Below are 16337 nucleotides of genomic sequence, written 5' to 3' on the forward strand. Positions count from 1 at the left end.
CAGAAAAGTTTGGGAAAGAAGACACCCTGATATATGGATAGTCAGTGCACAATGAGTTGAATGACAGAAGATTCTACTACTTACTGCATTGAACCGAATCTATTATCTGCCACTGCACACCTTGCATTGACAATGAGAATCAAAAGTAGTTGGCTAAAATGTGTAGCTAGTTTCACTTCCTTGTCTACAAATCCTTTCGGCCCCGTGATTGGATAACATGGTATAACAGGAGGGGTCTTTAAATACAATGGGTGATATGATTGGATAAGATTAATAGTAGGAATTGCCCACACACCGGTGTCTCATGAGTTGCGCAAAACGCCATTTTGGAGTGACTGAAAGAGACGAAAGATCGAGAAGCCGTGTTCTAAGGTGAATATATCATACATACATAACAGCGTACATGACGTTATGTTAACATACAATAATTTATATGTTAGAGTTAACTAAAATCGGACAAAAATGTCCCGTTTCCGCTTGCTCCAATGACGTCATCATTTCCTCTACATCTGACGCGTCATTAGCTAGCTACATAGGCTATTGCTAAGTTAACTAACATTGCCTCGTCCTTCAGGCCATTTGCTGACCATAGTTTTGGCATACGATTAGTACCAAATATGTGTAAAACGACACGTTCGGTAAACGTATGAAATACCTGAGATCCTCAGTTTGTTGTGTTATGGTTGTCTGTTAACTAGCACCCGCCCATGCTGGCTAGCTAGCTAAGCTTCTTCGTTTAGCTTTATCTAGCTAGGATAACAATGTCGGCCGTCCAGTTCACTGTCTACCAGGTACGATTGTTGCGAATTAAATGTTTATATTTTAATCACAGTTGTATGTTGCTTTCAACATCTGATGGGAAGCATTCAGGCTTAGCTAAGCGGGAGGTCTTCCTCGGCCAGTACTAATCGTGCTCTGTTTGGATAGCATGGCTAACGTAGGTGCATTCATAATTGCATAGAGTATTGAAGCTAGGACGGAGGAGCAATCACAACTTGGCAAAATAATTACTACATTATGGTGATGATTATTGTCCCAGAACTCCAGCTTTCGAGCTCATACCCCTGATAGGCTCAAAGCAGCTTGCAGTGGCGTGTCAGCTGACATCAATTGTACTGCAGGTTGTATGCAGCGATGAAGGAAACTCGGGACATTTTCGACTTGGAAAGTCGTTGTAGCCAGAGGTCGGAGTTTTCCAGTTGGAAAGTATCAGCCGATAGGAAGCTCCACGAATAAAAGCGTACGCAAATTTTATCTCGTAGGTTCCGAATTGTGTTAAACAAGGCAGTAGTTTATGCCATGTGCACTAAACGTGGGTGGTGCAATAATTTCGTGGGCCACACTGATTTTTTTTTCTGGACTGATTTGTTAGTCAAAAGCAATTTGCGGGGCTGATAAAGTGCAGTTATTTTAAAATGTATAGGTTCATTATAATTTCTACGTACTTTGTCTAGTTTTAGAAGTTCAGGAGTGGCCTGGAGTTTTTTTTTTTTACCCCCCAACCCCTTTATTTATATATATATATATATATATATATATATGTACAATACCAGTCAAAGGTTTAGACACGTACTCATTCCATGGTTTTTCTTTATTTGTACTTTTTTTTTTTTTTACATTGTAGAATAATAGTGAAGACATCAAAACCATGAAATCAAATCAATAAAATGTCTTTATAAAGCCCTTCTTACATCAGCTGATGTCACAAAGTGCTATACAGAAACTCAGCCTAAAATAAAACGTGTGGAATCATGTAGTAACCAACAAAGTGTTAAACAAATCAAAACAAATTGTATATTCTTCAAAGTAGCCACCCTTTGCCAGGGTAGGCCGTCATTGTAAATAAGAATTTGTTCTAAACTGACTTGCCTAGTTACATAAAATAAAATAAATAATCATTTGAGGTAGTCACCGGGAATATATTTCAATTAAAAGGTGTGCCTTGTTAAAAGTTAATTTGTGGAATTCCTTTCCTTAATGTATTTCAGCCAATCAGTTGTGTTGTGACAAGGTAGGGGTAGTATACAGAAGATAGCCCTATTTGGTAAAAGACCAAGTCTATTATGGCAAGAACAGCTCAAATAAGCAAAGAGAAATGACAGTCCATCATTACTTTAAAACATGAAGGTAAGTCAATCTGGAACATGTATAGAACTTTGAAAGTTTCTTCAAGTGCAGTCGCAAAAACCATCAAGCACTATGATGAAACTGGCTCGCATGAAAGGAATACCCAGAGTTACCTCTGCTGCAGACGATAAGATCATCAGTTTACTACACCTAAGAAATTGCAGCCCAAATAAATTCTTCAGACTTCAAGTAACAGACTCATCTCAACATGACCTATTCAGAGGAGACTGAGCGACTCAGGCCTTCATGGTAGAATTGCTGCAAAGAAACCACTACTAAATGACACCAATAAGAAGAAGATACTTACTTGGGCCAAGAAAAGCGAGCAATGGACATTAGACCGGTGGAAATCTGTCCAAATTTGAGATTTTTGGTTCCAACCGCAGTGAGTAGGTGAACGGATGATCTCCGCATGGGTGGTTCCCACCGTTAAGCATGAAGAGGTGTGGGGGTGCTTTGCTGGTGACACTGTCAGTGGTTTATTTAGAATTCAAGGCACACTTAACCAGCATGGCTACCACAGCATTCTGCAGCAAAACACCATCCCATCTGGTTTCAACTTAGTCCCACTATCATTTGTTTTTCAACAGGACAATGACCCAAAACACACCTCTAGGCTGTGTAAGGGCTATTTGAACAAGAAGGAGAGTGATGGAGTGCTGCATCAGAACCTGGCCTCCACAATCACTCGACCTCAACACAATTGAGATGGTTTGGAATGAGTCGGACCGCAAAGTGAAGGAAACGCAGCCAACGAGTCCTCAGGATATGTGGGAACTCCTTCAAGACTGTTGGAAAAGCCTTCCTCATGAAGCTGGTTAAGAGAATGCCAAGAGTGTGCAAAGCTGTCATCAAGGCAAAGGGTGGCTACTTTGAAGAATCTCAAATGTATAATATATTTTGATTTAACACTTTTTTGGTTACTACATGATTCCATATGTGTTATATTTTATTATGTCTTCACTCTTATTCTACAATGTAGAAAATAGTAAAATAAAGAAAACCCCTTTTAATGAGTAGGTGTGTCCAAACTTTTGACTGGTACTGTATGTAGACACCCCTTAAAATGAATGGATTTGGCTATTTCAGCCACACCTGTTGCTGACAGGTGTATAAAATCGAGCACACCACAATGCAATCTCCATAGACAAACATTGGCAGTAGAATGACCTTACTGAAGAGCTCAGTGACTTTCAACATGGCACCATCATAGGATACCACCTTTGAGCTGCCACGGTCAACTGTAAGTGCTGTTGTTGTGAAGTGGAAACCTCTAGGAGCAACAACTGCTCAGCCGCAAAGTGGTAGGCCACACAAGCTCACAGAACGGGATCACCGAGTGCTCTGAACCTTATTTACGTTGAGCTTCCTATTGGTCGATTCTGGTGGGGAAACTCATCTTTCTGCAATGAGTTTCCAAATCGGAAATGTCTACGTTTCGACTAGTCAGTGAAAGCAGCATTAGCTCTGACATGCTAAATGAACTGAATGCATGCACAGTCATACAGCTAACTAAAGCTGTAGGCTACATAACAGGCTGTTGGGTTTGGGGAATATGTTGGTGGTTGGGAGTTCATTTCTGCAGACTTATCTGCCCCCTTGAATTTACATAGCTAATACCATTCTGTTAGAAATGTAAACATGTACCATTACTGATTACCTCAGTTCACCTTGCATTCCTCTTTCTCCTCACATAAGTTACCATGGGGAATATGTTTGGAAGCCTGTTCAAGGGCCTATTTGGCAAGAAGGAGATGAGGATTCTCATGGTTGGACTCGATGCTGCCGGAAAAACAACCATCCTGTACAAACTCAAACTAGGAGAGATTGTCACCACCATTCCTACAATTGGTAAGGACAATTTTCCTTGAATGCATTAGCCTATCACCAAAAGTCATTCCACTGCCAGATTAGGCTGCGTATGAAATATGTGCCTCACTAATGCCTCTGTAACATTCTGTGTTCTTTGTCCAGGTTTTAATGTTGAAACGGTAGAATACAAGAACATCAGCTTCACAGTGTGGGACGTTGGCGGTCAAGACAAAATCAGGCCGTTATGGCGCCACTACTTCCAGAACACTCAAGGTAAGATCCAATGGCGCTTTGAAGAGCGCTGGCAACGGTGGTCCATAGATAGCTCCACCATTACGAGAGCAAGGCTTGCTCGTCGGAGAACCCGTGTCACATTCTCAATATCTAACTGTGTGCCTCTTTGCAGGGCTTATCTTTGTGGTGGACAGCAACGACAGGGAGCGAGTGAACGAGGCGAGGGAGGAGTTGCAGAGAATGCTTGCAGAGGATGAGCTGAGAGATGCCGTGCTGCTCGTTTTTGCAAACAAACAGGTGAGCTTGTTTACTTTGTGCGAAGGAGGGTGTTCATATCTGAATTCTGACTGCCTTACCTCCTTCTAGTGCTCTTTGCTCCTGCTAAACATTATGTGGGTGGACGGTGCTCATTGATCATGCACACGTAACATTATTTGCATTGCCAACCCCTTGCGCTATCACTGGGCTTGAGTAGGATATCGTAATTGCAAAGTGTGTTAGAGGATAAATCTTTTGAACCCCCTTTCTCAGGACCTTCCCAATGCAATGAATGCTGCGGAGATCACAGACAAGCTGGGGCTCCACGCTCTCCGCCAGCGCAGCTGGTACATCCAAGCCACCTGTGCTACTAGTGGGGACGGCCTCTACGAGGGCCTCGACTGGCTCTCCAACCAGCTCAAGAACCAGAAATGATCCATTCCACCATTGTTTTCCCCTTCTTTCTGTCTGACAAGATGGCAGCACCGGTTCCAAGCCCCTGGCCCCTCGGAACTCCTCCCTCCACAGTCTTTCTCCAAAAACCTCATCCTCCATCTCTTTTTCTGTATCAATCCTTACTCCTGGGGCTCTAGCCTGTGCTGCTTGTGTGTGTGTGTGTACTGTGTGTTTGCAGTCGAGGGTGTGAAGGCGTCTCTGTGTCTGTTAGCTGGGATTGGGAGTAACCCTGTCGTGCCTTTAACACACCTCCGGTGGAAATGGTGGTCTGGCTCCTCAAGCGCCACCCCACCACATCCCGCCCAAGCCAACTCTGTCTTGCACGACCCCCTCTCACCCATGCCAAGCATGGTTTTTACAAGGCAAAGAAAGAGCAAGAGTGCAAACGGTTCTCCTCTCCCTCCTTGGTAGATATTTAACTTTATTTGTCCCACCAGTGTTGTGACTGAATAATAGGCCTTGCATTTTAACGTGTTTTGTTTTGAAACCTTACCTAGCCCCCACCTGTGATAAAAAAACATTGTGACCTGTATCAGGTTGAAACAAATCAAAAAGTTCTCCTTCCACTCTTGGTCGTTCTTTGCATCATTTGAAAACCATGCTTTTCTTTTTATATTATTATATTACCAACATCTCTTAGCAATGGTTCTCTAGCGAACACTACCTTTTTCCCAGCAAGAGAGGGAGAGACCATGAAGCACAAACCAACAACCATAGGGAAATATTCTCCCTCTAAGGTTAAAATTCGTTCTGAATTTAAAAACGGTAAATGTTACATGACTTCCTTTTGGTCATTTTTGAATTGTGAAAACTTGACACATTTTGACAATGTATTGACTGAATTTAAAGCAAATCTGTTCCTGCATTTTCAATTTGTCACCTATTTATTCAACTGAGCATTTCAATACATGGTTGTTTTCATAGGCTGCATTGGGCTGGTCGACTGTTGACATTCAGAAGCTTCAAACTTTATTCCTTGAAATGTTCCATGTCCGTTGTCTCTAGTTCTAGCATTTCTGTTTGTTCAACTGCTGAACCAAATGCAATTGAGCAGTATGACAAATCTTGTATATTAAACGTAGTGTACCCTCAAGGGTGTAAACGCTCTACATTTTGTGTTCTACCTGGAAATGTTCAAGAGATTATTATTCTTGTCTCAGAGGTTGGCTGTACCCAGCTTCTCGCTAATTTTGTCGATGTGATGAAGGAAAAGCACCAAATATGCTAGGGCTAGGCTAATGAAGAAAATAAGCCTAGCTCAAGGGTCTGAGTGCTAACATTGGCTACATTTAGCAACTTTGTGCTTCATACTTGAGTTACTAAGACCAACAGGTACCAGTACCTTCATTCCAAGAGCTGTAAGAATGACTACAGAGGGCATGGGCCGGGGGGAAAACCGCCCTCTTAAATTGTGTGACTGGAGGTTATGCTGGCACTTCTGTTAAGAATGATTGTAAATCTGTAAGTTTTCCCCTACAACTGTTTCTGTGGGGTTTTCCTGAACACATTAAATGATATGATTTGATCTGAACATCTTGTGTTGACAATGAGATTATTTGTGTGACAGTGGGAAGAGTAGAATTTAGCTTTAAAGAAAAAATGTATAGATCCCACAAAGCATTTACCAACTGCAACGTATCTTTTTTGGTGCAGTCCGGACCGGACTTGATTTCAACATCCACAGACATTTTTGGCCCAAACATAGACGTCTATAATTGGTTCAGATTTGGTCTGGACCGGACCAAATCTGAACCAATCATAGACATCTGTTTCACAAGTTTGGACAGTACATTACAATGCAGTACAGTAGAGTATAGTACAATACAGTAGAGTACAGTAAAGCTATTGTACCCTACTTTACTGACTTAAACTACTGTACTTTACTGAATAAAGCTCTGCTGTACTATTCTCTACTGTAGTAAACTGCCGCACTATAATAAACAATAAGCCCAGAGGCAGAGTGGTATATGGCCAATAGACCACGGCTAAAGGCTGTTCTTATGCGCAACGCAGAGTGCCTGGACACGGCCCTTAGCTGTGGTATATTGGCCATACACTGCTCAAAAAAATAAAGGGAACACTTAAACAACACAATGTAACTCCAAGTCAATCACGCTTCTGTGAAATCAAACTGTCCACTTAGGAAGCAACACTGATTGAAAATAAATTTCACATGCTGTTGTGCAAATGGAATAGACAACAGGTGGAAATAATAGGCAATTAGCAAGACACCCCCAATAAAGGAGTGGTTCTGCAGGTGGTGACCACAGACCACTTTTCAGTTCCTATGCTTCCTGGCTGATGTTTTGGTCACTTTTGAACGCTGGCGGTGCTTTCACTCTAGTGGTAGCATGAGACGGAGTCTACAACCCACACAAGTGGCTCAGGTAGTGCAGCTCATCCAGGATGGCACATCAATGCGAGCTGTGGCAAGAAGGTTTGCTGTGTCTGTCAGCGTAGTGTCCAGAGCATGGAGGCGCTACCAGGAGACAAGCCAGTACAGAGGTAGCCTGACTGCCATTAGGTACCGAGATGAGATCCTCAGACCCCTTGTGAGACCATATGCTGGTGCGGTTGGCCCTGGGTTCCTCCTAATGCAAGACAATGCTAGACCTCATGTGGCTGGAGTGTGTCAGCAGTTCCTGCAAGAGGAAGGCATTGATGCTATGGACTGGCCCGCCCGTTCCCCAGACCTGAATCCAATTGAGCACATCTGGGACATCATGTCTCGCTCCATCCACCAATGCCACATTGCACCACAGACTGTCCAGGAGTTGGCGGATGCTTTAGTCCAGGTCTGGGAGGAGATCCCTCAGGAGACCATCCGCCACCTCATCAGGAGCATGCCCAGGCGTTGTAGGGAGGTCATACAGGCACACGGAGGCCACACACACTACTGAGCCTCATTTTGACTTGTTTTAAGGACATTACATCAAACTTGGATCAGCCTGTAGTGCGGTTTTCCACTTTAATTTTGAGTGTGACTCCAAATCCAGACCTCCATGGGTTGATAAATTTGATTTCCATTGATAATTTTTGTGTGATTTTGTTGTCAGCACGTAAAGAAAAAAGTATTTAATAAGAATATTTAATTCATTCAGATCTAGGATGTGTTATTTTAGTGTTCCCTTTATTTTTTTGAGCAGTGTATATCACAAACCCCAGAGGTGCTTTATTGCTATTATAAACTGGTTACCAACGTAATTTAAGCAGTACAAATAAATTATTTGTCATGCCAATCACCATTCAGGCCTTGAACCACCCCGTTTATAATGTGATGTTCAACTAGTGAAACAGCCGAGATGTCTATGATTAGTTCAGATTTGGATCTGATCCGTACCTACCAAATTTGTACGTGTTCAGGGCCGGAGCTCAAGTGTTTCTTTTTCATTGACATGTTGGTCACTCAGCAAATGCTCTTATCTAGAGCGACTTAGTCGGTGCATCCATATAAAGATCGATAAACAACCCCTTATCATAGTCATAGCAAGAAGAAAAATATATGTAATCGTTACTGAGAATGTTATTGTAGTTGAAGCGAATTGTTGTTTTATTCTGTCAGTTGGAATACTTTGACCATCTTCGCTCCCCGTTTTAAAGCTTTTGACATAAGTGCGTGTCACAGATGGGACCAATGATACAGTTGAAATCAAAAGTTTACATACACTTAGGTTGGAGTCATTAAAACTTGTTTTCAACCACTCCACAAATTTCTTGTTAACAAACTATACTTTTGTCAAGTCGTTTAGGACATCTACTTTGTGCATGACACAAGTCATTTTTCCAACAATTGTTTACAGACAGATTATTTCACTTATAATACACTGTATCACAATTCCAGTGGGTCAGAAGTTTACATACACTAAGTTAACTGTGCCTTTACACAGCTTGGAGAATTCCAGAAAATGTTCATGGCTTTAGAAGCTTCTGACATCATTTGAGTCAATTGGAGGTGTACTTGTGGATGTATTTCAAGGCCTACCTTCGAACTCAGTGCCTCTTTGCTTGACATCATGGGATAATCAAAAGAAATCAGCCAAGACCTCAGAAACAAATTGTAGACCTCCAGAAGACTGGTTCATCCTTGGGAGCAATTTCCAAACGCCTGAAGGTACCACATTCATCTGTACAAAATAGTACGCAAGTATAAACACCATGAGCTGTCATACCGCTCAGGAAGAAGACACGTTCTGTCTCCTAGAGATGAATGTACTTAGGTTCGAAAAGTGCAAATCAATCCCAGAACAACAGCAAAGGACCTTGTGAAGATGCTGTAGGAAACAGGTACAAAAGTATTTATAGCCACAGTGAAACGAGTCCTATATCAACATGACCTGAAAGGCCGCTCAGCAAGGAAGAAGCCACTGCTCCAAAAGCCAGACTACGGTTTGCAACTGCACATGGGGACAAAGATTGTACTTTTTGGAGAAATGTCCTCTGGTCGGATGAAATATAAATAGAACTGTTTGGCCATAATGACCATCGTTATGTTTGGAGGAAAAAGGGGGAGGCTTGCAAGCCGAATAACACCATCCCAATCATGAAGTACGGGGGTGGCAGCATCATGTTGTGAGGGTGCTTTGCTGCAGGAGGGACTGGTGCACCTCGCAAAATAGATGGCATCATGAGGTAGGGAAATTACGTGGATAAATTGAAGCAACATCTCAAGACATCTGTCAGGAAGTTAAAGCTTGGTCGCAAATGGGCCTTCCAAATGGACAATAACCCCAAGCATAATACCAAAGTTGTGGAAAAATGTCTTAAGGACAACAAAGTCAAGATATTGGAGTGGCCATCACAAAGCCTGACCTCAATCCCATAGATAATTTGTGGGCAGAACTGAAAAAGCGTCTGCGAGCAAGGAGGCCTACAAACCTGATTCCGTTACACCAGCTCTGCCAGGAGGAATGGACCAAAATTCACCCAACTTGTGGGAAGCCTGTGGAATGCTTCCCGAAACGTTTGACACAAGTTAAACAATTTAAAGGCAATGCGACCAAATAGTAATTGTAATACATCATTCTCTCTAGTATTATTCTGACATTTCACATTCTTAAAATAAAGTGGTGATCCTAACTGACCTAAAACAGGGAATTTTTACTTGGATTAAATGTCAGGAATTGTGAAAAACTGAGTTTAAACGTATTTGGCTAAGGTGTATGTAAACTTCCGACTTCAACTGTATATGAGAGGGCCATTGATCCTGATACAGAACTCGCTCTCTTTGGCTGCTCAGAGGCTGTTCTAAGATAGACCTATGAGGAACAACAGGCTCTGATGTTTGGAATGGTGGCTGCAAAAAAACAAATTGCCTCAGAACGGAAGTCACCCACCCCCTCCCTGTGCAGTAGATGGCTAGCAGAAATTATTAACACCATTATCTTGGAAAATATTTGTTTTTTTAGGACCAACTCCTCCAGTAGATTTCTCAAGGTTTGGGGTCTGTTTCTGGACCGTCTGGACAGAGACTGACTGTGAAAACGGACTAGGAACACTTACTGTTGTTGTAGCTGTCATTGTTGCTCTACTTCATTTCATATGTCTGGCAGCTGTGTTCTTTTCTTTTTTTTGTGCTTTTGTTTTGTACTAAATTGCAAAAGAAAATCATTTAAAATAAATATATATATATATTTTTAAGTGGTCAGATGACGCAGTTGCTATGCTACAGGACTGTTTTGCTTGCACAGACTGAAATATGTTCTGGGATTCTTCCAATGGCAATGAAGTACACCACATCAGTCACTGGCTTCATCAATAAGTGCATCGATGACGTCGTCCCCACAGGGACCGTATGTACATACCCCAACCAGAAGCCATGGATTACGGGCAACATCCGCACTGTGCTAAAGGGTAAAGGGTAGAGCAGACTCTTCAAGGGGCAGGACCTTATTCCGGATGCTTATAAGAAATCCTGTTATGCCCTCAGACGAACCATCAAACAGGCAAAGTGTCAATACAGGACTAAGACTGAATCGTACTACACCGGCTCTGACACTCCCCGGAAGTGGCAGGGCTTGCAAACAATTACAGACAACAAAGGTAATCACAGCCGAGGGCTGCCCAGAGACACAAGCCTACCAGATGAGCTAAATTACCTTTATGCTCGCTTCGAGGCAAGCAACACTGAATCAGCTGTCCCGGATGACTTTGTGATCACACTCTCCATTGCCGATGTGTGTAAGACCTTTAAACAGGTCAACATTCACAAGGTCGCAGGGCCAGACGGATTACCAGGACGTGTACTCCGAGCATGTGCTGACCAACTTGCAAGTGTCTTCACTGACATTTTCAACCTGTCCCTGGCTGAGTCTGTAATACCACCATAGTTCCTGTGCCCAAGAACACTAAGGTAACCTGCCTAAATGACTACCGACCCGTAGCACTCACGTCTGTAGCCATGAAATGCTTTGAAAGGCTGGTCATGGCTCACATCAACAACATTATCCCAGACACCCTAGACCCACTCCAATTTAAATAACGCCCCAAAAGATCCACAGATGATGCAATCTCTATTGCACTTCACACTGCCCTTTCCCACCTGGACAAAAGGAACTCCTATGTGAGAATGCTATTCATTGATTACAGCTCAGCGTTCAACACCATAGTGCCCTCAAAGCTCATCACTAAGCTAAGGACCCTGGGACTAAACACCTCCCTCTGCAACTGGATCCTGGACTTCCTGATGGGCCGCCCCCAGGTGGTAAGGGTAGGTAATAACACATCTGCCACACTGATCCTCAACAGAGTTCCCTCAGGGGTGCGTGCTCAGTCCCCTCCTGTACTCCCTGTTCACACATGACACATGGCCAGGCACAACTCCAACACCATCATTAAGTTTGCTGATGACACAACGGTTGTGGGCCTGATCACCGACAACAATGAGACAGCCTATAGGGAGGAGGTCAGAGACCTGACCGTGTGGTGCCAGGATAACAACCTCTCCCTCAATGTGATCAACACAAAGGAGATGATTTAAGACTACAGGAAAAGGAGGACCGAGCACGCCCCCATTCTCATCGATGGGGCTCTAGTGGAGCATGTTGAGAGCTTCAAGTCCACATCACCAACAAACTATCATGGTCCAAACACACCAAGACAGTCGTGAGGAGGACACAACAAAGCCTATTCCCTCTCTGGAGACTGAAAAGATTTGGCATGGGTCCTCAGATCCTCAAAAAGTTCTACAGCTGCACCTTTGAGAATATCCTGACAGGTTGCATCAATGCCTGGTATGGCAACTGCTCGTCCTCCAGCCACAAGGCACTACAGAGGTTAGTGTGGGGCCAAGCTTCCTGCCATCCAGGACCACTATACCAGGCTGTGTCAGAGGAAGGCACTAAAAATTGACTCCTGAACAGCTAATCAAATGGCAACCCAGACTATTTACATTGTCCTCCTCCACCATATTTTAAGCTCTGATACTTTCTGGTTATTATCTATGCATAGTCACTTTAACTCTACCTAAATGTACATATTACCTAAATTACCTCGACTAACCTGTGCCACCGCACATTGACTCTGTACCGGTACCCCCTGTATATAGCCTCGCTACTGTTATTTTACTGCTGCTCTTTAATTATTTGTTATTTACACTTTCTCTGTATCTATTTTTTTCTTAACACTTATTTTTCTTAAAACTGTATTGTTGGTTAAGGGCATGTAAGTAAGCATTACACCTGTTGTATTCGGCGCATGTGACAAATACAATTTGATTTGAAACATTTCACTGCTTTACAAGTTGGCTGCTACTGGGGTGTGTTTCATGATTAACGACTCATTGTGAAATTCTAGGAATATTCAGGAACTCAAGTAATTTTGTTCACCCGACCTAGAATACCTCACAATTAAATACTGACGATGTTATCTCCCAAGAGAATTCTCCTCCGTCATCGCCACGGCCATTTACATCCCACTTCAAGCCAAAATCTTAACGGCCCTCAAAGAACTTCACTGGACTTTATGCAAACTGAAAACAACATATCCTGAGGTTGCATTTATTGTAGCTGGGGATTTTAACAAAGCAAATTTGAGGATTAAGCTGCCAAAGTTATATCAACATATCGACTGTACTACTCGTGCTGCTAAGACTCTCGACCAATGCTATTTATACTTCCGGAATGCTTACAAGGCCCTCCCCCGCCCTCCGTTCGGCAAATCTGACCACGACTCCATCTTGCTCCTCCCGTCCTATAGGCAGAAACTCAAACAGGAAGTGCCCATGCTTCGTACTATTCAATGCTGGTCTGACCAATCGGAATCCACGTTTCAGGATTGTTTTGATCACGTGGACTGGAATATGTTCTGGTTAGCTTGCGAAAAAATAATCTAGACGCATACACAGATACGGTGACTGAGTTTATAAGGAAGTGTATAGGAGATGTAGTACACACTGTGACTATTAAAACCTACCCTAACCAGAAACTGGATAGATGGTAGCATTCACGCAAACTGAAAGCGTGAACCACCACATTAAACCATGGAAGGTAATATGGCAGAATATAAACAGTGTAGTTATTCACTCCGCGAGGCAATGAAACAAGCTAAACGTCAGTATAGAGATAAAGTGGAGTCACAATTCAATGGCTCAGACACGAGACATTTGTGGCAGGGACTATAGACAATCACGGACTACAAAAGGAAAACCAGTCCGAGTTTAAAAGTCAAACATTTGCCGCCATCCACTTCCTTATGTCTGAAACACAGGCTTCCAAGGGAGGGCAATTTTGGGGCTTCATCATGTTTCATCGAAATGTACAGCTGTGTATCGTCCGCATAAAAGTGAAAGTTAACATTATGTTTCCGAATGACATCACCAAGAGGTAAAATATATAGTGAAAACAATATTGGTCCTAAAATGGAACCTTGAGGAACACCGAAATTTACAGTTGATTTGTCAGAAGACAAACCATCCACAGAGACAAACGGATATCTTTCCGACAGATAAGATCTAAACCAGGCCAGAACTGTCCGTGTATACCAATTTGGGTTTCCATCAACTCCAAAAGAATGTGGTGATCGATGGTATCAAAAGCAGCACTAAGGTCTAGGAGCAGGAGGACAAATGCAGTGCCTTGGTCTGACGCCATTAAAATGTAATTTACAGAGCAGCTGTGAAGGCTCTTCGATACTGCACAGTAGTGTCTTTCCAAGCTAGTTGGAAGATTTCCAGTTTGGTATAGCGCCATTTCCGTTCCAATTTTCTGTAAGCTTGCTTCAGGCCTCTGGTATTATCTTTATACCAGCGATCTAGTTTCGTATGACAAATGTTTTTTTGTTTTTAGGGGTGCTACAGCATCTAGGGTATTCTGCAAGGTTCAATTTAGTTCCTCAGGTGGTTAACCGATTTTTGTACTCTGACATCCTTGGGTAGGTGGAGGGAGTCTGGAAGGCATCTAGGAATCTTTGGGTTGTACGAGAATTCATAGCACGGCTTTTGATGATCCTCGGTTGGGGTCTGAGCAGATTATTTGTTGCAAACATAATAAAATGGTGGTCCGATAGTCCAGGATTATGAGGAAAAACATTAAGATCTACAATATTTATTCCACAGGACAAAACTAGGTCCAGAGTATGACTGGCAGTGAGTAGGTCCGGAGACGTGTTGGACAAAACCCACTGAGTCAATGATGGCTCCAAAAGCCTTTTGGAGTGGGTCTGTGGACTTTTCCATGTGAATATTAAAGCCACCAAAAATGTGAATATTATCTGCCATGACTACAAGGTCCGATAGGAATTCAGGGAACTCAGTGTAGAACGCTGTATATGGCCCAGGAGGCCTGTAAACAGTAGCTATGAAAAGTGATTGAGTAGGCTGCATAGATTTCATGACTAGAAGCTCAAAAAATGAAAACGCAGTCATTTTTTGGTGTAAATTTATATTTGCTATCGTAAATGTTAGCAACACCTCCGCCTTTGCGGGATGCGCAGGGGATATGGTCACTAGTGTAACCAGGAGGAGAGGCCTCATTTAACACAGTAAATTAATCAGGCTAAAGTCATGTTTCAGTCAGGCCAATCACATCATATGTCAAGATTATGATCAGTGATTAGTTCATTGACTATAATTGCCTTGGAAGTGAGGGATCTAACATTAAGTAGCACTATTTTGAGATGTGAGATATCACTGTCTCTTTCAATAATGACAGGAATGGAGGAGGTCTTTATTCCAGTGAGATTGCTAAGGCAAACACCGCCATGTTTAGATTTGCCCAACCTAGATCGAGGCACAGACACGGTCCCAATGGGGATAGCTGAGCTGAATACACTGACTATGCTATGGCAGGGTGGCTAACAGTGTGCCAGGCAAGTTAAGGATCATATCACCTCTACCTTACCTGCCATCCTAGACCCACTTCAATTTGCTTAACACCTCAATAGATCCACAGACAATGCAACTGCCATCACTCTGCACACAGTCCCATCCCATCTGGACAAGAGGAATACCTATGTGAGAATGCTGTTGATTGACTACAGCTCAGCATTCAACACTATAGTACCCTCCAAGCTCACCATTAAGCTCAAGGCCCTGGGTCTGAACCCTGCCCTGTGAAACTGGGTCCTGGACTTCCTGACGGGCCGCCACCAGGTGGTGAAGGTAGGAAACATCACTTCCACTCCGCTGATCCTCAACACTGGGACCCAACATGGGTGCATGCTCAGCCCCCTCCTGTACTCCCTGTTCACCCATGACGGCATGGCCACGCACGCCTCCAACTCAATCATCAAGTTTGCTGACGACACAACAGTAGTAGGCTTGATTACCAACGATGACGAGACAGCCTACAGGAAGGAAGAGAGGGCTCTGGGACTGTGGTGCCTAAAAACAACCTCTCACTCAAGGTCAACAAAACAAAGGAGATTGTGGACTTCAGGAAACAGCAGAGGGATCACCCCCTATCTACATAGATGGGACCGCAGTACAGAAGATGGAAAGCTTCAAGTTCCTTGGCGTACACATCACTGACAAACTGAAATGGACCACCTACACAGACAGTGTGGTGAAGAAGGTGCAACAGAGCCTTTTCAACCTCAGGAGGCTAAAGCAATTTGTCTTGTCACCTAAAACCCTCACAAACCTTTATATATACACTGAAAGCATCCTGCCGGGCTGTATCACCGCCTGGTACGGCAACTGCAATGCCCGCAACCACAAGGCATTATCGGGGGCAAACTACCGCCCTCCAGGACACCTACAGCACCCGATATCACAGGAAGGCCAAAAAGATCTTCAAGGACACCGCCTGAGGCACTGCCTGTTCACCCAGATGTCATCCAGAAGGCGAGGTCAGTACAGGTGCATCAAAGCTGGGACCGAGAGACTGAAAAACAGCTTCTACCTCAAGGCCATTAGACTATTAAACAGCCATCACTAGCACATTAGAGGCAGCTGCCTATAGGCATAGACTAGACATCACTGGCCACTTTAAGGAATGGAACACTAGTCACTTTAA

General features: G+C 43.3%; 1 protein-coding gene across 2 annotated transcripts; it reads left to right on the forward strand.

Moving 5' to 3' along the window:
* Positions 1-240: 240 nt before the first annotated feature.
* On the forward strand, positions 241-6418 carry LOC110499062 (ADP-ribosylation factor 1). 2 transcript variants are annotated; one of them, XM_021575938.3, is made up of 5 exons: positions 241-372; positions 3826-3978; positions 4102-4212; positions 4346-4470; positions 4705-6418. In XM_021575938.3, the coding sequence occupies exons 2-5, from the start codon at positions 3831-3833 to the stop codon at positions 4864-4866; spliced, it is 546 nt and encodes a 181-aa protein (XP_021431613.1). In that variant the 5' UTR covers positions 241-372; positions 3826-3830; the 3' UTR covers positions 4867-6418. The 2 variants fall into 2 exon arrangements, with proteins under 2 accessions (XP_021431613.1, XP_021431615.1); XM_021575940.3 differs by having other exon boundaries at positions 370-791.
* The last annotated feature ends 9919 nt before the right edge of the window (positions 6419-16337 follow it).

This window comes from Oncorhynchus mykiss, chromosome 20 (assembly GCF_057628025.1).
Source record: "Oncorhynchus mykiss isolate SJ-2025 chromosome 20, ASM5762802v1, whole genome shotgun sequence".
Lineage (NCBI taxonomy): Eukaryota > Metazoa > Chordata > Actinopteri > Salmoniformes > Salmonidae > Oncorhynchus > Oncorhynchus mykiss.